The sequence below is a fragment of the Henckelia pumila genome, chromosome 4 (genome assembly GCF_033568475.1).
Source record: "Henckelia pumila isolate YLH828 chromosome 4, ASM3356847v2, whole genome shotgun sequence".
Classification (NCBI taxonomy): Eukaryota; Viridiplantae; Streptophyta; class Magnoliopsida; order Lamiales; family Gesneriaceae; genus Henckelia; species Henckelia pumila.
Window position 1 is genome coordinate 206,616,323 of NC_133123.1, and position 23,308 is coordinate 206,639,630.

A 23,308-nucleotide genomic window follows, 5' to 3' on the forward strand; every position below is an offset into this window, starting at 1 on the left:
GAATAAACCAATCCCACCCGAAACACCAAATTGAAAAATATAAAATATTTGATAAATACTACTCACGTAAATAAAATGCATATTCATTTTGAAAGCCTAATTAATAACTTAAGAAAAATATAATGTTAAACATGTTTAACTTAAAATAATTATGAGATAGATGATCTTCCTTGAAAAGTTTCCGATAGAACGTGTGAATCAAGACATACGTTTAAAGGAACAAAATACACAAATAATCACCGATGATTGACATATCAGAAACAGCGAGCGAGAATCACTCTCTAATATCATGTTAAAACATGTAATTTGGGAATGGAACCACCACCTAGAAGAAAAAAAGAAAAATGAATGTTAATGCAATAACTCAAGTCCTAAACTAGCGCGCTCATATATATATTTATGTATGGATCTATCTCCTAGAAACATGCCTATATCCAAGATATAAAATCTCGATCACTGAAATTGAAATTACAAGAAAGATACCATAATCAAAACGGCAAAATCCAGAGCTCCACTCATGTGCAGGGATTTGTGACCGCGCATACGTATAGTAGCAGTGCAAGTAGCCACAATCGGCAAAACACAGGTGCCACGTGTCAAGCCCCAATCTTTTTCTCGAATCACCCCAAGTGCTCAAATTCACGCAGTCGTCGTTATTTTCTTTGTTTTTTGTACTTCAAGATTTCCTTTCTCTGTTTAATTCTTTAATTTTTGTCCCAATACCATTAAATTCAAGATTCTTTGCTTCTTCACACTCTTTCATCTTTGATGGACACTCTGCAAATCCCATCAAGGGTTCTTAATCTTTGCCGTGGAACAGCAGAACTTTCAGGTTTCAATACTTGTAGCCTGGTAGGCCGAGTGGGTTTTCTTAGAAGCAAGCAAAATTGCAGAAAAACCCAGTCTTTTTGCGTGGGAAGAAGATCTTACAGGAGAAATAATAATGGAGGGGGTTTCGTTTGTAGAAGTGGTAGTAATGCTCAAGATAAGACGCAAGAGGAGGGTCTTGTGTCGAGCAGCGAGAGAGATATTTCTGGCTCTGCTGTTGGGTTTCAATTGGTTCCTCATTCTGGTAAATAAAATATTACCGCTCCTTTTCGTTATCATTCGTTTTTCATTTTTTGGCTTGTTTAATGTTGTAAAGTTGGTCATTTTTTGTGGCAACAATCTACATAAGAATTGCTAGCCGTGCTTTATCTGTGGTCTTGTATTTTGATTTTTTTCCATTTTCGTTGCATTGATTCGGAAAACTAGTGAATAAGTTGCTCTGCATCAATCTCATTTCACGAGCATGTTGTGTTATTGCTTGTTAATAGCGGGCTAGCCACGGGTAGGTCGAAAGTTGAATTCTTGCGAAAATTGTAGAGGAAATTTGAATTTTTTTGGGGTCTACCAGACTTGATTACCATGCTTTGGTTCTGTGATGTACCATGTGCCATCACTGGATTGTTGCAATAAGTTTACGACATGCATATTGAAATCTTGAGAACAGTAGTGATACCTAACCATGGGAAAATGCCGGGATTTGGGGTGCTGTTGAAGCGACCCCTATGGAAGGAATGTTTGAAAGTCGAATATGTACAAGCTTTGACTAAAGAACGCTAGTGCACAGATAGATGTCCGATTCTTATAGTAAATGAATTTCTTTTGCAATTTGGGGTTTTCAGGGTGATCAAGGGGCGTGGTAGGGTATTTGTTATCTGACTGTATGGTAAAATATTCTTCTCTGACAAACATATTGCAATCAAATCAAATTTTTGAAAGTCTTCTCCTGTCTACCACACAATTTAATATCTAACAAGTTCATCCACCATCAGCAACCAGTAATTACAATCTCCTGGAAACTCTAGATACTGTATCTAGTGCAGAAGCCGAGCTGTCTGAAGACACCAAGACTCAGGAGAAAAAATCAACTAGGGTAACTCGTGTTCTTGTTTTTGTAACTTCTGAAGCATCGCCATATTTGAAGACTGGAGGCTTGGGAGATGTTTGTGGCTCTTTACCTATAGCATTAGCTGCTCGTGGACATCGTGTAATGGTTGTCATGCCAAGATATTTGAATGGAAGTCCATCAGATAAAAAGTTTTCCAATGCAGTTGACACAGAGAAGCGGTCCAAATTCTACTGCTTTGGCGGTATCCAGGAGGTTGAATTCTTCCACGAATACAGAGCAGGTGTTGATTGGGTATGAATCATTAATATCACAGATTTACATCACTTTTTAAGGATATCTCTTTCCTCGTATTAACTAGCTCCACTCCTTTAAGAAAATAAAAAAGAAAAAGAAGAGTAGAAGTTGATCAAGTGTTCATCTTGGTTGATTTTATGCTGGTAGGTCTTTGTTGACCATGCTTCTTTCCACCGACCTGGAACTCCGTATGGTGATATTTATGGTGCTTTTGGTGATAATCAGGTAGATTCTTCTCCTATTTTCTTGATGAATAAAGGAATTATCAGGTTTGGAAGATGTCAATGTTTTCTAACCTTTGTGGTCAATCAGTTCCGATTCACTCTGCTTTGTTACGCGGCATGTGAAGCTCCCTTAGTGCTTCCACTGGGAGGATTTACATACGGAGAAAATTGCCTGTTTATTGCAAATGACTGGCATGCTGGCCTAGTTCCAGTGTATGTAACTAACATATTGGTTCTTTTTCCATAAGACAATGTTTATGAATTTGGAAATAGCAAATTGTGATAGACAACATGATTTAGCGTTAGTTATTTTCAAACAATCTTACTTAATGGTGTCCTATCATTTTGCCAAATCAATGAAATTGTGGTTGCAATTATTGAAATTCATCTGCTTCCTAATTTCAGACTTTTAGCTGCCAAGTATCGTCCATATGGAGTATATAAGGACGCTCGAAGTATAATTGTAATACACAACATTGCTCATCAGGTAATTATTTTTTTCTTTCCTGAATTTATATTATCTTAAGAAATGTGGGATTGATATGCAGTGCTCAAATCCTAAAAAGGGACGTGGAAGGTCCTAAATTTTCTGTTCTGCCGCTCTGTACTGTTTTGGTCTTTTGATTTAGATTTGGATTAACTTTGTGATATTCTTCTGTTGTTGCAAATAGTGGATTTGTAACTATAAATTTGTCGTACTTGACCCAACTTAGGAAATCTCTTCTTCTGCCATTTCTGAAAGTGTTTCGAGGGGCTATTCGTTTTTATATGCTTTCAATGTTATGGTGCGGTTGGGTACAGGCCTTACCAGTGTTTAAGTGTACATGAGATGAGAAGGAATGTGATCACTGGACTAATTCCTCTCAAAGACTCAGATTAAAAAAGAGTTGGAAGATAAGGAAATTATTCTAGCATCTATGAATGTGCAAAAACCCAATCCTATATAAATTACAAATTGCTTGGACCTAGTATTAATCTTCCCGAAGAAAACTTTATGCTTTTTGTCCTCATATGCGTCATGCATTAATTGTGGTCTGATTTAGAAAATTACTACTTTGGATGCTGTGGAGGCAAGTGGATCTTTATAGATGATACATCTTGGAGTTCCTCATCATTACACTTGGTGTTTTGTGGACTTAGGTTTACAACATTGAAAGAATAGTAGTAGTAGTAGTAGTAGTAGTAAGGTACTAAGGTGTAATTGTGTTGGAAGCATTATTTAATAAAAACTATATGGTAAGGGTGTTATGTTGATGTCTTTAAATTTTTTAAAAAATATAATAACGGTGTATGTTTTGTACTTTATTTTTTTTCCTCAAGGGAGTGGAACCTGCATCCACGTATCATAATTTTGGATTACCGCCGGGATGGTACAAGGCATTGGAATGGATATTTCCAAATTGGGCTAGGACGCATGCTCTTGATCCCGGCGAAGCGGTCAATGTTTTAAAAGCTGCATTAGTCACCGCCGACAGGATTGTGACTGTTAGCGAGGTATTTATGGTCCAATTTTTGAACATATCTTGTCCTATGAAGCATAGTGAGTTCCTAGGTTTCACTGTTGTTGCAAATAGATGATAATGTACGTTGAGATACCGAGCTTTGAAAATGTGCACACTATAGCTTCAACTTTTATTCCTGTACATCTTGTATCAGTCATCAGAATTCTTGTTTGTTATATTTTCTTTCTTTCTGGTATCAGGGGTATTCTTGGGAAGTAACGACTCCAGAGGGTGGATATGGGTTGCATGAGCTATTAAGCGGTCGAAAATGGGTTCTGACAGGTACATTTAAGTGGTGTGCATAAGGATTTCCAATCGTGAATCTTACTTTGATATCCATACATTATTCGGCATCCTTTTATAATCTAATAGCTGTTAATGCAAGAATATTGAGCACATAACATCCAAGGCCCAATTAACGATCCTGTGCATTTTAATATGTTTTGACTATCAAATATAATGTGTTGTGCAGGTATCACTAATGGAATTGACATCAATGAATGGAACCCATCTTCCGATATCCATATTGATTCTCATTACTCTGTTCATGACCTTTCCGGAAAGGTAGATAAATGGACTTCTGGTTTTATGGTATCACTTGGTTCCTGGATTACTATTGGATAACGTGGGTTATATATTACCTGCATTGACTCTGTACAAAAGGAATAAAGTCTTGCAACTGTCCGTTTTCTAGTGAATAGCCATCTATTTGAAAGTAATTGAGGAATTCAGAAAAATCAATTGGCCTTATGGCCCTTATCTACCGTCTATCCCGTGTCAAAATGCTGCAGTTGTTGCTTGTGCTTTTCATCAAAGTCTATATGCTCATGGTTGCAGGTACAATGCAAGATGGCACTACAGAAGGAGCTTGGCCTTCCTATTCGACCTGATTGTCCTCTGGTCCGAGCATGTTGTTATGCTTTGCTAGATAATGATAGGATTATATTTTTGGCTTGAATGGTTATAGAAGTTCTATGTTTTATAGATTGGCTTTATTGGAAGACTCGATTACCAGAAAGGTGTGGACATTATTCTCTCAGCGATTCCAGATCTTATGCAAGACGATGTCCAATTTGTAAGTCCTCGTGTGTTGCATCAAACTATAGATGAATTCACGCTACATAGTTTGGATCTGGGCAATGTAACATATTGTGTCTTATCTTGGCTGATATGACATTGGTGCATCGGCACCCTTAGAGTACGTCTTACCAGATCTTTTATGTGTGTAGATGATTTAACATGCTTCAGGTAATGCTTGGATCTGGAGAGAAACAATACGAGGACTGGATGAGACACTCAGAGTCCATTTATAAAGAGAAATTTCGGGCTTGGGTTGGATTTAATGTTCCTATTTCTCATAAGATAACTGCAGGGTAATAAAAGATTTCAAATCCCCGTTACTTCTTATAATCAAGATAACTTGTACTGACACAACTATTTACAGCTGCGACATTCTGGTTATGCCTTCAAGGTTTGAACCGTGCGGTTTAAACCAGTTATACGCCATGAAGTATGGCACAGTTCCTGTTGTTCATTGCACGGGCGGGCTTAGAGTAAGATCACTTACCCAGACAGATTTCAAGCCTTTTACTCAAAAGTTCTTGGTACAATGTTATAATGACGTTTTTTCGAATTAATCAGGACACGGTAAAGAATTTCAATCCATACGCTAAGAAAGGCAGCGGTGAAGGTACAGGGTATGTCTTTGAAGATCCTAACTATGCATCATCAAGATTTTCTTCTGCTATTTAATTTATTTGAAACTTAATGAGTTATCTTGGGGCTTGTAACAGGTGGGCATTTTCTCCCCTAACGACGGACACTTTACTGGCCGTAAGCTCTCATAAACCTTTATTTCTGTTTCCATCCCCTGGCTGTATTTCTGGATCCTTCTGTACTTACTATAGACTTCTCTTCTCAAAAAATGTAAGCAGACTTTAAAAACCGCGGTCGGGACATACAAAGACCACAAATCGTCTTGGGAAGGCTTGATGAAGCGCGGAATGGAGCGAGATTCATCGTGGGATAAGGCAGCAACTCAATATGAGGAAGTTTTTGAATGGGCCTTCGTCGATCCCCCATACTCTGGGTGAAATAGACCGACGACTAGAACATGAACAAGTTGCAGGAGCAGAAGGAAAACTGGCAGAGCGTTTGGCGCAGTTTTGGTAGCGTTGCGGGGAAATGAACATAACATGGGTGGTGATCCTGCATAAAATTCTTTTGCGCAACTGAACACAGCTGCCTACCGTAATTATTTCTCGTCTGAACGTTCTAAAGTCTCAATTTTGCATTTCAGGTTTAATGAAATTTAGCATATTCCGAGAAAAATATAAACAAGAATTGGAAATGACCAACGAAATTTCTTTTTCTGTGGATATGGGTTTCTGTTAGCTATGAAAGTATGATGATCCACGTGCGATGGTGATTGACTTATGATTTGATTCACCCCGAGAACATGCAGGGGTCTTGCTTTCATCATATTTGGGCGTGCAAGGATTTATAACGGGTTGACTCATCTATATTTAGTGTGAAAATTAATATTTTTTCATAGGTCGAGTTCGAGATTTGCTTCATAAAGTTGCTCATGAAAATGTCTGATACAAGTTTGTGTTTTTTAATTTACTAGTAATATGCACGTGCGTTGCAAGTGATAACATATATGTACTAAAATTAATTAGAATGAGAAATGAAATAAAATTAATTATAATAAGAATCATGAAATTAAATTGAACATTACATTGTAACATGCGTTAAATTTTTATTTTTTCGCTTTAACGTCATTCACATCCGATCCATTATTTTGTTTAATAAAACGTCTTTCTATTTAAGTAAACGCAGACAATTTCTCATCATCAGCAATGTCGATGCTTTCGGTCGTTGCTTCTTTTGGTGTTGACACATTTTTTGTCTTGTTTGTAGAATTGGAAGAATCTTTTTTTTTTTCTTTCTCTTTGGTGTCCTTTGTTGTGGCGGTATTTCTGCTTCATAGTTTTTTTGCAATGATTTTTGAAACGCTTCTATCACCATAGAGAGAGGCTTCTTCTTCTTAAAAAGTTTCTATGCCGATTCTTTAAAAGTAAAATAACGTTTTTCATTAACCATTAGCAAATAGTCAAAATAAATTGGTCCTCTTACATGACTTAGTAAGAGTCTATATATAGTATTTTTCTCATTCGATAGGATTTGCAGCATTTATACAACCAATTACTCTTCTTGTCTTTATATCGTGTCAACTTTTACTTTTGTTGTCCCAGACTAATAGTCAGGGAACTCAACGTATAACAATGTCCTTGCCTTTGCATTCACTGAGCAAGTATGAAAAAAATTCGGTTAACATTGTTTTTGAGTTGTATTGACGCAAAACATATCTAAATTTTGATTCCTCCAAAATGTCACACGATGTTTATTTGGCAAATGTAATGCTAAATTGATTACGGCTGGAGAAATTTTATTAAGCTCAAACTCATAAATTCGCCATAATGCTTCTTGTGCAGAAACTCATCTTGCATCTTGGAAATATTTAATTTCATCTACAGTTCTGACTTCATTTCCTGATGCAATGTGTTCAGCAACTTTGTCATGGCCTTTGTAAATGTACTTGTATAGATATTTAACCGCAGTCAATGCGAAACAAATTTCAACATTTATGTGGCAATCATATCTCATAAGAAGGTAAGGATCGTAGGGAACAACCCACTGATTATTTAACTTTGCTCTTTTTACATCCACTGTTTAACTATTGTCCCTTCTCCGATAAATAGGATAACCCTCTTTTATTATACCGTTCTGACTTCCGTCACAAAACTTCCGTGGATAATGGCTCTTGCATTGTCCTGCGATCATGCAAGAGTTTTTAATATTCAAATGTCCACATGGTCCATGCATCACATGCTTCACGACAAGGTCAAATAACCTTGGGTTTTTCTCTTTTCGGATAGTTCAGCTGAAACATAATCATCAAATTGATCTTTGTTGTTTATTTTATGTTCTTAATTTCTTCAATATGACCAACTTGTGAATTTGAGTTAGTCCGTGATCTTGGAATTTAACAACATAAACATAAGCACAAACTTCCCCAAACACTGCTTTTTGAGTTATTTCTATTTTCAGATCTTGTACTTTTGCTCTGAAAACTCTAGATGTCAAGTCCAGCTGATCCTGAGCTCGTTGATTGTCTTTCAAGTTATTTTTTATTTCTTTCCACTCCGGATTACAAGCCATTGTTATAAAGAGATCTGGTTTTCTGAACCTCCGTACAAATGTCATTGCATCTAGATATCTTCTACGCATATCTCTTGAACCTCCAATGAACGATGCAAACGGTACAATTCTTTTCTAAAAGCTGCAAATATGGCAAAAAATTGTTTAAATTGTTTTTTTTTTTAAAAAAAAAAATCAAAGTGCAATTAATACGATCAATTCCATAAACTAACCATTTAAATTATAATACAAAACAACAATAAGATATTCTACATAAAATTTTTTATTGATTAATATTCAATCACCTCTTTGCAACCAAGACAAATTTAATCAATTTTCAGAAAACATGCACAAAAGCACAGAAGCTTATTTATTTTTATTTAAATTAAAATATAGAACACAAACTTTTAATTATAATTAATTATAGGCTTTTTAAAATATTTAATCAACCAAATAATTTAAAAAACTAATAATAATAATTTATTATTCTTATTATTAGTTATATATTATTTTTTCAAAAATAATTTAATCCTGAGAGATATATATATATATTATATTATATAATTGTATAATGATAAAATGAGTAAAATAATTAAAAAAATTATTAATTGTATATTGTGATAGTAAATAATAATAATTTCAATACATTTGTAAGTTCATCATCTAGATATAAATCTAAACCCAATTTAATTTTTGCATAAAAAAATATATTTATAATTAAATTAAATTTTTAAATATTGAATAAACCAAAAAAATTAACAAAATCAATAATAATAATAACACTAATAATTAATATTAATTATTATTATTTTATACAATTAATTTTAATTGAATTAATTTAATTCTGAGATATAATCATCATAAACTAACCATTTAAATTATAATACAAAACAACAGTAAGATATGCTACATAAATTTTTTTATTGATTAATATTCAATCACCTCTTTGCAACCAACCAAGACAAATTTAATCAATTTTCTATTAACGTGTACAAAATTACAGAAGCTTCTTTATTTTTATTTAAATTAAAATATAGAACACAAAATTTTAATTACAATTAATTATAGATTTTTTAAAATATTTAATCATCCAAATAATTTTAAAAAAAAACTGATAATAATAATTTATTATTCTTATTATTAGTTATATATTATTTTTTCAAAAATGATTTAATCCTGAGATATTATATATATATAATAATATAAATTATATATAATATAATTGTATAATGATAAAATGAGTAAAATAATTAAAAACAATTATTAATTGTCTATTGTGATAGTAAATAAATATAATTTTAATACATTTGTAAGTTCATCGTCTAGATATAAATCTAAACCCAATTTAATTTTTGCGTAAAAAAATATATTAAATTAAATTTTTAAATATTTAATAAACCAAAGAAGTTAAAAAATCAATAATAATAATAACACTAATAATTAATGTTAATTATTATTATTTTATACAATTATTTTTAATAGAATTCATTTAATTCTGACATATAATCATGATGATTATTATGATGATTATGATGATGATGAGTTAAACATTCTTATAAAAACCTAATTAATTCTATATTGTGATATTATATAAATTTTAATACATTCATAAGTTTATCTTCATCTAAATTATTAGAAATAAAAATTTATTTTTTGCATCAAACCACAGAATTTTATCATCGGCATAATTATAGAGCATAAGGAAGAACAAGTACTGAAAACTATTAAAAATAAATTGTACCAATGTCTTCTAGCCGAAGAATATATTCTACCAAGAAAAATCTGTTGGATTCTTTGTAGTATGATGTGATTGCATAACAGAACTGTCATTCTCATATTTTGGAATGTTTTGGTGTCATTCATTTAACCGTTTTGGGAAAAAAAGTGGATATTGCAAGAGATCGTAACATCCAAAATAATGTTTTATCTTATGTTTTTGTCCATCAAACCCATGAAGTATTATGCCCCTATCATATGAAATATTCGGATTATTTTCCTCAATCCAAATATCAGCAACTTGATCTGCTGTAGGATTGTTGTAGCATTGCTGATCTACTCCATCATTCTTACATATTTTAAGGGTTACATCTTCAATAGAGGAAAAATCATTTATTCTGTGCAACAATTCAGCATATGTATTTTTTTTTTCATGACATCCATTAATAGCTTCATAGTACCTTCACAAATATCAGCATTGTCAAATACGCTTATCCTATTAGTCAATTCGTTGTCGTTATCCCAAAAATACAATTGCAAATGAGATGGTTTCCCCTCATGAGGATTCAAGGAGGGAGCGTATGAAACGCTTGTCCTAACACTCTAAATGTATAGATTCCACAATTCGAAGAAGCAGGATTATTATCCACTTTAACACCAAAAGAAGTTAATGAAAATAAACTGTTATATACTCTGATTCTATTTCGAAAATTCTCTGCTTCTGGAGATTGTGTGTTAGCAAATAGGTTAAACAATTCATGCGGCATAATTGTGTCAGCTAATGTACGGCTATTGATTTATTTTTTCACCTTCATGTTTATCAGCTTTAAGTAAGGTAGGAAAATCTCTGTCTTCCTTTATTTAATTCCATCCGTTGAGGACTTGTTTGATCAAGCAAGGGAGAAGAACTTGATATTAAGTTGGCTGCCTCTAGAGTATTTTCAACGATGCATACAATTAATATAATTGAGACAAGAAAGTTAGACGACAATACAACTGATTTTTATATGATACCTTGGGAGGTTGAAATTCTTTTTGTATAATTAACATGTGAGGAACTATCTCCGTTGAATAAAACACTGCTGATAAAGTTAATAAAATGTAAGCTTTGACATATAATATTATATAATGACCGAAAAAAAAATTACAATAAAAATAAATAAATGTTAACTATTCCCATTAAAAAAACAGTGGTGTATGCTACTTTAAATATTGTTATTATTTGTTTATTTATGACATAGAAAAGAACACTTTTATGAAAACAATGTTCACCGTTTTCTTTTTTTCCTCGACTCCATACATTATGAATCCGTTGACGGCGTTTTTCAATATCCAAGATTTGAATAGTTTGAAACAGATTTGATGGATTCTGGGTTATTTCCTGCAGATTTTCCTAAACATTATATGTAAATAGTTGAGAAGATCGAAAAAAAAAGGAAGCAACTAAATGCCATACAAAATATGAGATCCACTATAACCTGCTGAAAAATATACCTGAGGCTGGATATTTTCCGTGCATATCATCGAGACGAGTAGCAGTACTGTCGTTAAACAACATTCTGTGTGGAAAATGTACAAACACATGGAATCAGATGATAAGATGAAAATATTGCAAAAAGACAATTCTTGAACGTTGGTAACCTAGTAATCAAATATTCAGGCTTTAAAATTCCAAGATCATTGCACTGCTGGCCACTTCTTTTTTCCTTTGTTTCTTCTAATTTTTTCGTTGGTTTCTTCTCCTTTCAGTGGGTATTTTTTGTCGGTATTTTTTGTCGAACATTGTAGGGATTGAGTGGGTAATTTCGATCTATTTAGGAAAATATTTTTGAAACGGTCAATCGGTAAACTTCTGAAACATTCCATCGGCTTCTCTTGGAGTGGGTTTTCTGCTCATGTATTTAATTTGGATCTATTTAGCAATTCTTAAACGGTCAATGACTTTTATTTGAGTGGGTTTTGTGAGGACCTCGGGTTGCTAATCTTATCTTAGGGCAATTAATGAATAATTAACATTCATTAAACATCAATTAATAAACCAAGAGCCAAGTAAAAAAAAAAATTTTTTTTTATAAAATCAGTGCCTCGCTCGATCGGTGAAAAACACCCGATCGAGCGAGCACAAATGCTCAACTCTCGGATGGAACATAATTTGGCCTCGCTCGATCCGTCAACTTCTGCGGATCGAGCGAGCCAAAAACTAAATTCTCTGTTTTGCAAAATACAGGGCTCACTCGATTATGACCTTGTTTATGAGTATATGCATGTTTTGGACTTGATATATCATGATTTGGATCGAATTTGATGATTGGTAGTGATAGTGCTCGAGTTTGATAGCAAAATGTATTTCTGCAGATTTCTGGAATTTGAAGCCCGCTCGATCCGCAGAAGTTGACGGATCGAGCGAGCCCTGTATTTTGCAAAACAGAGAATTTAGTTTTTGGCTCGCTCGATCCGCAGAAGTTGACGGATCGAGCGAGACCAAATTATGTTCCATCCGAGAGTTGAGCATTTGTGCTCGCTCGATCGGGTGTTTTTCACCGATCGAGCGAGGCACTGATTTTATAAAAAAATATTTTTTTTTACTTGGCTCTTGGTTTATTAATTGATGTTTAATGAATGTTAATTGTTCATTAATTGCCCTAAGATGAGATTAGCAACCTGAGGTCCCCACAACAGGTGGTATCAGAGCATAAGTTTCTTGGACTGAGACTAGATGAGCGGGGTAGATCGAGTCTTCTATTCTGATTTATTTATTGCTTTCATAATTTTATGGTATATGATTGATTGATTATAGATATTAAATTGTCACATGATGATGTGATAATTTGCGAAGAATATGCTATACAATGGTTTGAATTACATGCTATCTGGTTATATGATTGAAGTAATAGCATGTATTGAATGAGGATGAAATGAAACTCGATCTCTTAAGAAGGCAATGTGGACTATAACAGACTTGTTGTAATTGAGATTGAACTGTACACTAATCTGTTTGATTATCAGATATGCCTCCCCGACCAGCACCGAGAGTTAGACAGACGTTGGCTACGAATCAGCCTGAACAGACAAATGCTGCACAGGTCCCAGTGACAGTGTCTGAACATGGACAAGGTAATACGTCTACTGATGAGTTCAGTGATGCTAATCCGATGGAGAAACTTCTGAAACGATTCCAGTCATTCCAACCACCGAATTTGCAAGGAACTGAGAATGCTGTGGAGTGTGAGAACTGGCTGGAAGATATTGAGCAGTTATTCGAATCCATTGATTATTCAGATGATCGTCGTGTGAGACTGATTATTCATCAACTGCATGGCCTTGCCAAGAGTTGGTGGATAGCGACGAAGAAAGCATTGGAGAATCAAGGTACTGTTATTACCTGGTCTATATTTCGAACTGCTTTCTATCAGCGTTTTTTTCCTGTGTCTTATCGCAAGGACAAAGGAGCAGAGTTTGCAAGTCTGCAACAGGGGCAGTTGAATATCGAAGAATATGTTGCAAAATTCACTAGCCTATTGAAGTTTGCTCCACATATCGCTATTAATGATGAAGCTCAAGCCGATCAATTTATCAATGGCTTGAATCCTGATGTATTTACACTTATGAATTCGGGAAGACCGAATACCTTTGCTGATGCTTTGAATCGAGCAAAGGGTGCAGAAGCAGGGATACTGAAACAATGAGGAGCACAGTTTGTGCCACAACCAGTGAGACAGTCTCAAGAACAGTCACAGATTCCACCGCCACCTTGATTTGAAGCTGGAGGTAGCAGCAGTGGAAAGAAGAATTTCTTCAAGGGCAAGAGTAAACAGTTCAAGAGATCTGGTGGTAGTAGCTCTTCGAGTTCAGGTAGTTCCCGACAGTCTAGGGTTGGATAGAAGTCTGATGTGTATTGCACCAAGTGTGGTGGACGCCATACCAATGAACAATGCCGAGGTGTATTTGGAAGCTGCCACATTTGCAACAAGATGGGACATTTTGCACGTGTGTGTCCACAACGAGGATCTGAGGGTGCACAGGGTGCGGGATCATCAAGACCGGTAGGTCAATCTACATCTTCTGTTCACTCTTTTCAACCACAGCCTGCAGCACCGAGTAGAGGAGGAGGTCAGACAGTGAATCAACCTCCGAGGCAACAAGCACGAGTGTTTGCATTGACAGAAGAGCAAGCACAAGCAGCACCGGACGATGTGATTGCAGGTAACTGTTTTCTTTCTGGTTATCCTGCTTATGTCTTATTCGACACTGGTGCTTCACATACCTTCATATCTGAACAATTTGTTACGTTGTATTCATTGCCTGTTGAGTCATTAGCTACTGTAGTGTCTATATCTTCACCGTTGGGAAAATGTATAGTATCAGTGAAGTCTGTTAAAAATTGTGTACTACAGTACGAAGGTAATGAAGTTGAGCTTGACTGTATTGTTCTTGGTTTATCTGATTTTGATTGCATAATCGGTATCGATATGCTAACCAAGTACAGAGCAACAATGGACTGTTTTCAGAAGATTGTGAAGTTCAGGCCTGATATGACTGATGAGTGGAAATTCTATGGTAAGGGATCACGAGCCAGAATTCCTTTGATATTTGTTCTTTCTATGACTGACTTGTTACAGAAACGGGCGGAAGGATTCCTTATTTATGCAGTCGATATACTGAAGACTAGTCCGAAATTGACTAATATACCGGTGGTGAGTGAGTTTGCAGATGTATTCCCTGACGAGATTCCAGGATTACCATCGTACAGAGAGGTAGATTTCGGTATTGAATTGATGCCAGGTATACAACCGATATCTAAAGCACCTTACCGTATGGCACCGATTGAACTGAAAGAATTAAAAGACCATCTCGAAGATTTGTTGGCTAAGGGATATATCAGACCGAGTGTATCCCCATGGGGTGCTCCGGTATTATTCGTTCGAAAGAAGGACGGATCGATGAGGCTATGTATTGACTACAGGCAATTGAACAAAGTAACGGTAAAGAATCGCTATCTTTTACCTCGTATCGATGATTTATTTGATCAATTGCAGGGTTCGTCGGTATATTCGAAGATTGATCTACGATCCGGATATCATCAACTGAGGGTTAGAGACGAAGACATTCCTAAGACTGCGTTTAGAACCAGGTATGGACATTATGAATTCATAGTCATGCCTTTTGGTCTAACGAATGCACCAGCAGTTTTTATGGGATTGATGAATAGAGTATTTCAAAGATATTTAGATGACTTTGTGATTATCTTTATCGATGATATTTTGATATACTCTAAGAATCTGTGTGAACATGCTGATCATCTCCGAACTATATTGAGAATATTAAGAGAAGAGAAATTATATGCCAAGTTATCCAAATGTGAGTTTTGGTTGCAGAGAGTTGTTTTTCTTGGTCATTTAATTTCAAGAGATGGCATTTCCGTGGATCCGAGTAAGGTTGAAGCTGTGATCAGTTGGCAGAGACCGACATCTGTGCCAGAAATTCGAAGTTTTATGGGCTTAGCAGGTTATTACCGTCGATTAATTTGAGATTTTTCATCGATAGCGAAGCCTATTACACAGCTTACACAGAAGAATGCACCATTTGTTTGATCTGAGGCTTGTGAAAAGAGTTTTATCGAACTTAAGAAGAGATTGACGACAGCGCCAATTTTAATAATCCCTACAGGTACTGGTGATTTTGTTGTTTATTGTGATGCTTCTCACCAGGGTTTGTTATGTATTTTAATGCAAAAAGGACATGTTGTCGCTTATGCTTCTCGACAACTGAAACCACATGAAGTCAGGTATCCGATTCATGATCTTGAATTGGCTGCAATCGTCTTTGTATTGAAGATCTGGAGACATTATTTATATGGCGAGAAGTTTGAAATCTTTTCTGATTACAAAAGTCTGAAGTATCTGTTCTCACAATCTGAGTTGAATATGAGACAACGACGATGGCTTGATTTGTTGAAGGATTTCGATTGTGAAATCAAATACTATCCGAGAAAATCTAATGCAGCAGCGGATGCCCTAAGTAGAAAGGTATGTGCTTTATCCTTGTCTACAATATGTGTATCTAATTTGATTGAAGATTGTTGTATTTCGGGGTATGTATTTGAGACAGATAGAAGGCCGATGAGAGTGTATGCAATCAGTGCTGAGCCACAGTTATTGATTCGTATCAAAGAAGCACAAAAAGCCGACCAGAATGTGCAGAAATCGATTGAAATGATTCAATCTGGACATCAGTCTGAGTACAAGGTTAGTGACGATGATATCTTGTGTGTGAATGACCGAATAGTTGTTCCCGATATTGCATACTTGAGACAGAATATTTTGAAAGAAGCCCATTGTAGTCGCTTCAGTGTTCACCCTGGAGGCAGAAACATGTACAACGACTTGAAGAGTCAGTACTGGTGGAAACAAATGAAGTCTGATGTGACTGAATTTGTATCTAAATGTTTGAATTGCCAACAGGTGAAAGCTGAAAGAAAGAAACCAGGTGGCTTATTACAGAGTTTATCGATTCCTAAATGGAAATGAGATCATATTTCCATGGACTTTGTAACGAAGTTGCCATGATCATCTCGAGGATGCGATGCGGTTTGGGTGATCATCGACAGATTGATGAAATCTGCGTGCTTTATTCCCTATCGAATGACTTATCGTCATGATCAAATGACGGATCTCTATATTCGAGAAGTGGTAAGACTACACGGTGTGCCAAAGTCGATTGTATCTGACCGAGATCCGAGGTTTACTTCGCACTTTTGGCATAGCCTACAGGAAGCTCTAGGTACGCGTTTACATTTGAGTATTGCTTACCATCCTCAAACTGACGGTCAATCTGAACGAACTATTCAGACGCTTGAGGATATGCATAGAGCTGTAGTACTTGATTTTGGTGTTACATGGCAAAATTCTATATCACTCGTGGAATTTTCTTATAACAACAGTTATCAGACGAGTATAGAGATAACACCATTTGAAGCATTGTATGGGAAGAAGTGTCGATCGCCTTCGTATTGGGATGATGTTTCTGAGGTACCTGAGTTAGGGCCAGATATGATCAGACAGATGACTGAGAAAGTGAAATTGATACAGCAGAGAATGAGAACAGCGCAGCATAGACAGACGAGATATGCAAATGTACGACGACGGCCGTTATCTTTTGATCAAGGAGATAGAGTGTTTCTGAAGATTTCACCATTCAGAGGCACCGTTCGATTTGGCAAACGAGGAAAATTATCTCCGAGGTATATTGGGCCGTATAAGATTCTCGAGAAGATAGGCAATCTAGCTTATCGACTCGCTCTTCCTATGTCTTTATCTGGGATACATGATGTCTTTCATGTATCGATGCTGAGAAGTATATATTTGATGCGGCTTATGTGATTCGCTCTGATGAAGCTGAGTTGGATGATACTCTTTGCTACCGAACGACCTATTCAGATTCTTGATAGGAAGACGAAGCAACTCCAAACGAAGACAATTCCATTGGTGAAGATTCAATGGAGTAGAAACGGAGTTGAAGAAGCAACTTGGGAATTCGAAGAAGATATGAAGCAACGATTTCCTTATATATTTCATTGATGTAAGTTCTTATTCAGTTTTCAGTTATTCTTTATTCTTATGAGCATGCAGTCTGCATATCTATACTGTTTATGAATTCGAGGACGAACTCATGTCTTAGTGAGGGAGAAATGTAAGGCCCGGGATTAATTAATATTAATCCAAATTTATTTAATTTTAATCCGAGTATATTTAATTTGAGAATATTTAGAGTTTCGATTTAAATTCTAATATTCTTAAATTATTTAGGATTGAAATTGATTTAAAATAAGGGCCGAGGACCGAATTGCAATTATTGAAGAATTAAGGGACTAAAGTGCAAATAGAATTAAAATTTATCAGATTTTGAATTGATTATCAGCATGTATACGTGTATATTTCTTATCAATTCAGAATTCAAGAACAGAGAAGCCGAGATCCTTTCGGTTTTTTTGGATTTGCAATCTTCAAAGTCTCGTAACTTTTGAACCGGTTGTTCGATTTCGATCCCGTAAATTGTTTTGGAATTCTTACGATGAGGGCTTCGATTTAGTGTAAGTTTTTATATCTTTCAGCATGGTTTGAAGCTCAAAAGTTGACAGATATCAGATGTTGAGTTTTCGATTATGTTTATCGACGTTTATGCGATTCTATATCGAAACCGGATTGATGAGTTTGTGTTATTTGTATCCAATATTGATTTCCAGCTTATGGTTGTTGATTATAGCTATTGAGATGAAGTTTTGAATGATATATCAGCTGGTTATTGATTTGAAATACATGTATGAGTTGGTTAGAAGTTAGAAATGGTTTCGGGATTACGTCGGTTATCGAATTTGAATTGCTACGTCGTTTAATCGAGTTTTTGGACTGTTTTGTTATTCGATAGCTAAGCTAAAACACTTATCTTGATGATGTGAAAGTTATGGAATTTTATTCTTCCGTTTCAGTCGAGTATGGAAGGCCAACGACTCGAGACAACAACTTTGAACCGAAGAAGTTGGATTGAGGTTTGAAATGAGTTTGATCGATGATCTTATGATGGTTTTGACTCGTTTTTGATATGATAGATTGAAATGAAGTTTGATATATGTATTTTGGTTGTATCTTTCAGATTTGAAGAGTTCAGAACCGAGATAAACGAAGGTATAATGACGACATCGCGAAGTAGGGACTTTGAAACTCAAGAACGACTAATCTTGAGTTGGCCCGCAAAAACCACATACTTGTTTATGTTTTTGATTTGATTGTGATGTTGTCGATCCATCACAAGTAGTGGATCTTTATATTCGAGTTGATATGATGCTATATTGAATTGATTCTATGCCAAGGTTGCTGTTAACCTTATTTGCGAGTCGGTTACGAACTCTTTAGATGGATATCCATTTTAAGATCAGTTATGAATCTTGATGGCTTTGAAATTATATGAATCAATTCGTTTGTAAAGCATTTATGTACTTTATTTGTTGAGTCGAGTTTAAATAGAGTCAAGATGATTTATTTAACGCTTTCTATATGTTGGTTATACCGGTATAACCAACATATAGAAAGCGTTAAATAAATCATCTTGAATCTATTTAAACTCGACTCAACAAATAGAGTACGTAAATGCTTTACAAACGAATTGATTCATATAACTTCAAAGCCATCAAGATTCATAACTGATCTTGACTTGGATATCCATCTAACGAGTTCGTAACCGACTCGCAAATAAGGTTAACAGCAACCTTGGCATAGAATCAATTCAATATAGCATCATATCAACTCGAATATAAAGATCCACTACCTGTGATGGATCGACAACATCACAATCAAATCAAAAACATAAACAAGTATGTGGTTTTTGCGGGCCAACTCGTCCCTACTTCGCGATGTCGTCATTATACCTTCGTTTATCTCGGTTCTGAACTCTTAAAATCTAAAAGATACAACCAAAATACATATATCAAACTTCATTTCAATCTATCATATCAAAAACGAGTCAAAATCATCATAAGATCATCGATCAAACTCATTTCAAACTTCAATCCAACTTCTTCGGTTCAAAGTTGTTGTCTCGAGTCGTTGGCCTTCCAAACTCGACTGAAACGGAAGAATAAAATTCCATAACATTCACATCATCAAGATAAGTGTTTCAGCTTAGCTATCGAATAACAAAACAGTCCAAAAACTCGATTAAAAAATGTAGCGATTCAAATTTGGTAACCGACGTAATCCCGAAACCATTTCTAACTTCTAACCAACTCATACATGTATTTCAAATCAATAACCAGCTGATATATCATTCAAAACTTCATCTCAATAGCTATAATCAACAACCATAAGCTGGAAATCAAGATTGGATACAAATAACACAAACTCATCAATCCGGTTTCGATATAGAATCGCATAAACGTCGATAAACATAATCTAAAACTCAACATCTGATATCTCTCAAATTTTGAGCTTTAAACCATGCTGAAAGATATAAAAACTTACACTAAATCGAATCCCTCGTCGTAAGGATTCCAAAACAATTTACGGAATCGAAATCGGACAACCGGTTCAAAAGTTACGAGACTTTGAAGATTGCAAATCCAAAAGAAACGAAAGGATCTCGGCTTCTCTGTTCTTGAATTCTGAATTGATAAGAAATATACACGTATACATGCTGATAATCAATTCAAAATCTGATAACTTTAATTCTATTTGCACTTTAGTCCCTCAATTTTTCAATAATTGTAATTCAATTCTTGCTTCAAAATTTCTTTCCATGGCCATTTTTCCTACAAATAAAACCCGGGGAGTAAAATGCAAAAATACCATATAACACATAAAAACAACATAAAACAATATGAATAAACACCAAATAAACACAAAAATATCCCTAACTAATGCATATAAAATACACTTATCACTGTGCCTAAGTTTTGGGACTGTCGCCATCAGCGGGCTGACGACGGACGCTGGTATAGCTTTGACATCCTAAAAATATTTAGGAGTATGAGATAGCTTAGTTAAGGCTTTTAGAGCTTAAATAGTGATGCATGTGTATTTGCATTGTAGACGCAGTAGTGTGGACTTGTAGGTGTAGGATCTAGACCGGTGTTCTAGGATTTGGCCTGCAGTGTTAGAGGTACGTAAGTACTGACCGAGATAGCCAGCATGATATATATGCTTATATGTTGCATTTTTATGTGCTTTGTATTCCATGTTTTACTATTTCAGCACATAAATGATTTTATATTGCATCTCGTGAGAGGTGTGTCGTGACAGTTTCCATAGGGAGCTCGTATCTCATTATGGACTCGAGTCAGGTATTGACAGTTTTCATATGCGACTTGCATCATGTAGATGATTCGGGTCAGGATTTGGGGAGGCGCAGCCCCAGGTTTTGCTATCATTAGGAGCGACCACAATGGTGGAGCAGACGTTATAGTGATAGGGTGAATATACGAGTACCCTCGCGGAGTCGCTGAGCAGACTGTTTTACCCAGGATTTTAAAGTCATTTGCATGCTCATATTTGTTTATATATAATTGCTTTCGTATTGAGCATAGTCGCTCACGCCCCTATGTTTGGTGTTATTGGAATACCTTGTGGCGGGGCAGATTTCAGGCTGGACGGTCCAGGAGGTTCGCACCAGGAGTGAGGCCGGTGCCAGTTGCAGTGAGAGTTTAGTGGTAGGGCTTGATATCCTAAGAACTTTCGATATGGTTGTATAAGAGTATTAACACTTTTACTATCGTCGGTTATATTATGCCGATTAGATTTGTTGTATTTAAATTATTCGCTTTTTACGCTTTAATTTTTATTGCATGCGCTAATTACTCTGATTAGGTAGTGGATCCGGGTAGGGTCGCAACATTTATTGGTATAAGAGCGCATTGCAACTGGGGATTAGTAAAGTGGATTAAAAATTATCTGTAAATTATTTGACAGACGGCAGACTACGACAAGAGCCACCACAGTGGAGGCGGACGTTGGGGAGATTATGGCGATCATAAGCATGACCATCACAGACACCTCGAGGAGCGGAGGAGATTCAGTATGCAACATTTCCTACAGATGAGTCCTAAACCTTTAGTAGAATATGAGTCACCCGTAGTTGCTGAAGACTGGCTAGAGCGTATGGAGAATTGTTTCTAATAGAATATAGAGACGTTGGGTTTTATTCTGGAGGGCAATTCCAGGAAGTGGTGGAGATCTATTTCCGGACCGTTTGTAGCAGCCAGAGGAGCAGCTACTTGGGCAGAGTTTCGGACTACGTTTGAGAGGCTATACTTTCCTCCAGCCCTATGATAGTTGAAGGTCAGTGAGTTGATGAGCTTGCAGTAGGGGACGATGACCATAGATGAGTACAAGAAGAAGTTCTTCGAGCTTCTCCCTTATTGTCCTCAGTTCGCCAGTAGTTCCGAGGCAAATACGATATCTTTATTTAGGGAATTAACCCTGAGATTCATCAGCTGGTTGCGGTGGGCAGCGACATGACTTACGAGGGTTTGGTGAGCCGTTGTCACCAAGAGGAGGACAGTTTTTGAAGGAACAGGTCCATGGTTTCTTCCTCATCCAGACCGATTAGCTCCTTGGGTCCAAGAGGCCAGTCTTTCAAGAAGCAGGGAGACACTTGTTCTTCTTCTTCTTCTTCTTCTTCTTCTTCTTCTTCTTCTTCTTCTTCCGGATCTGGCGGAGTGCACTGTTTCAGTGGCCAGAAGTGGAATTGTTGCCAGTAGTGTAGGCAGAGGAATCCTGCAGGTCAGTGTTCTCAAACGACTAGTGGTTATTTCCAGTGCGGACATGAGGGCCATATGAAGAAGGACTGCCCTAATCTGATGGGACCAGCTAGTGGTTCCAGAGGTTCTCAGGCATCTGTCCAGCAGTAGCAACCGCAGTATCAGCATTCGCACCAGTCGCAATGACAGCATTCTCAGACTTCTTCCCGTGGTCATTCCTCTCTACGACCACGTGTTCAGAGGAAAGTCTTTTCACTGAACCAGGATCAGGTGGAGCCTGAGAATGATCGGATGATCACAGTTACCTGCAGTTTGTGTGGTTTTCCTGTATATGTCTTGATTGATACTGGTGCGTCTCACTCATTCATCTCAGCACATTTTGCTAAGAGGTATTGATTACCGTTTATCCCTTTAGATGTGTTTCTAGTGGTATCGACTCCGATGGGTAGCGAGGTTTTAGCTAAGCGTCTAATGGTTGGTTGCACTTTGGGTTTTGAGGGGTATCACGTAGTTCTAACCAGATTATTCTAGACATGGATGACTTCAACTGCATTATTGGGATTGATCTCCTGACTACCTATAGAGCTATAGTCGATTGCTATCAGAGGTTTGTTCAGTTTTGTCCTGAGGATGGCGAGGCATGGTATTTCTACGGTGAGGGAGCGTGACCCCCGATGCCAGTGGTTTTTGCTCTGAAAGCCCGGCGTGCTTTAGAGTCTGGCGAAGAAGGCTACCTTATCTACACCATGGATGCATTCTTGGAAGGATCAGCCATTCAAGAGATACCCGTAGTCCGTGAGTTTCCCGATGTGTTTCCGGATAAGATCCCAGGCTTACCACCAGCGCAGAAGATCAAGTTTGGCATTGAGTTAGTGCCAGGGACGACGCCGATTTCCAAAACTCCATACCGTTTAGCACCAATAGAGATGAGAGAGTTGTAGAAAAAGCTGCGGGATCTTCTTGATAAGGGCTACATTCGACCAAGTGTTTCGCCATGTGGAGCCCTAGTGATGTTTGTCAAGAAGAAATATGGGTCGATGCATCTTTGTATAGACTATCGACAGCTTAATCAGGTGACTGTGAAGAATAATTATCATCTTCCGCGGATATATGATCTGTTTGATCAGCTGCAGGGCACTTCTGTTTGTTCGAAGATCGATCTGCGATCGAGATATCCGTACCTCTAGGTTTTGGGGTAGCTTCCAGCGAGCTATTGGTACTACACTGA

General features: G+C 36.5%; 1 protein-coding gene across 1 annotated transcript; it reads left to right on the forward strand.

Moving 5' to 3' along the window:
* The first annotated feature begins 438 nt into the window (after positions 1-438).
* On the forward strand, positions 439-6,418 carry LOC140860287 (soluble starch synthase 1, chloroplastic/amyloplastic-like). The gene is made up of 15 exons (XM_073263222.1): positions 439-1,072; positions 1,818-2,185; positions 2,336-2,413; positions 2,501-2,625; positions 2,818-2,899; positions 3,733-3,906; positions 4,115-4,196; positions 4,387-4,478; positions 4,752-4,814; positions 4,900-4,989; positions 5,163-5,287; positions 5,359-5,467; positions 5,556-5,611; positions 5,708-5,747; positions 5,849-6,418. Exons 1-15 carry the CDS (start codon positions 769-771, stop codon positions 6,005-6,007), a joined length of 1,947 nt encoding a protein of 648 aa, XP_073119323.1. The 5' UTR covers positions 439-768; the 3' UTR covers positions 6,008-6,418.
* The last annotated feature ends 16,890 nt before the right edge of the window (positions 6,419-23,308 follow it).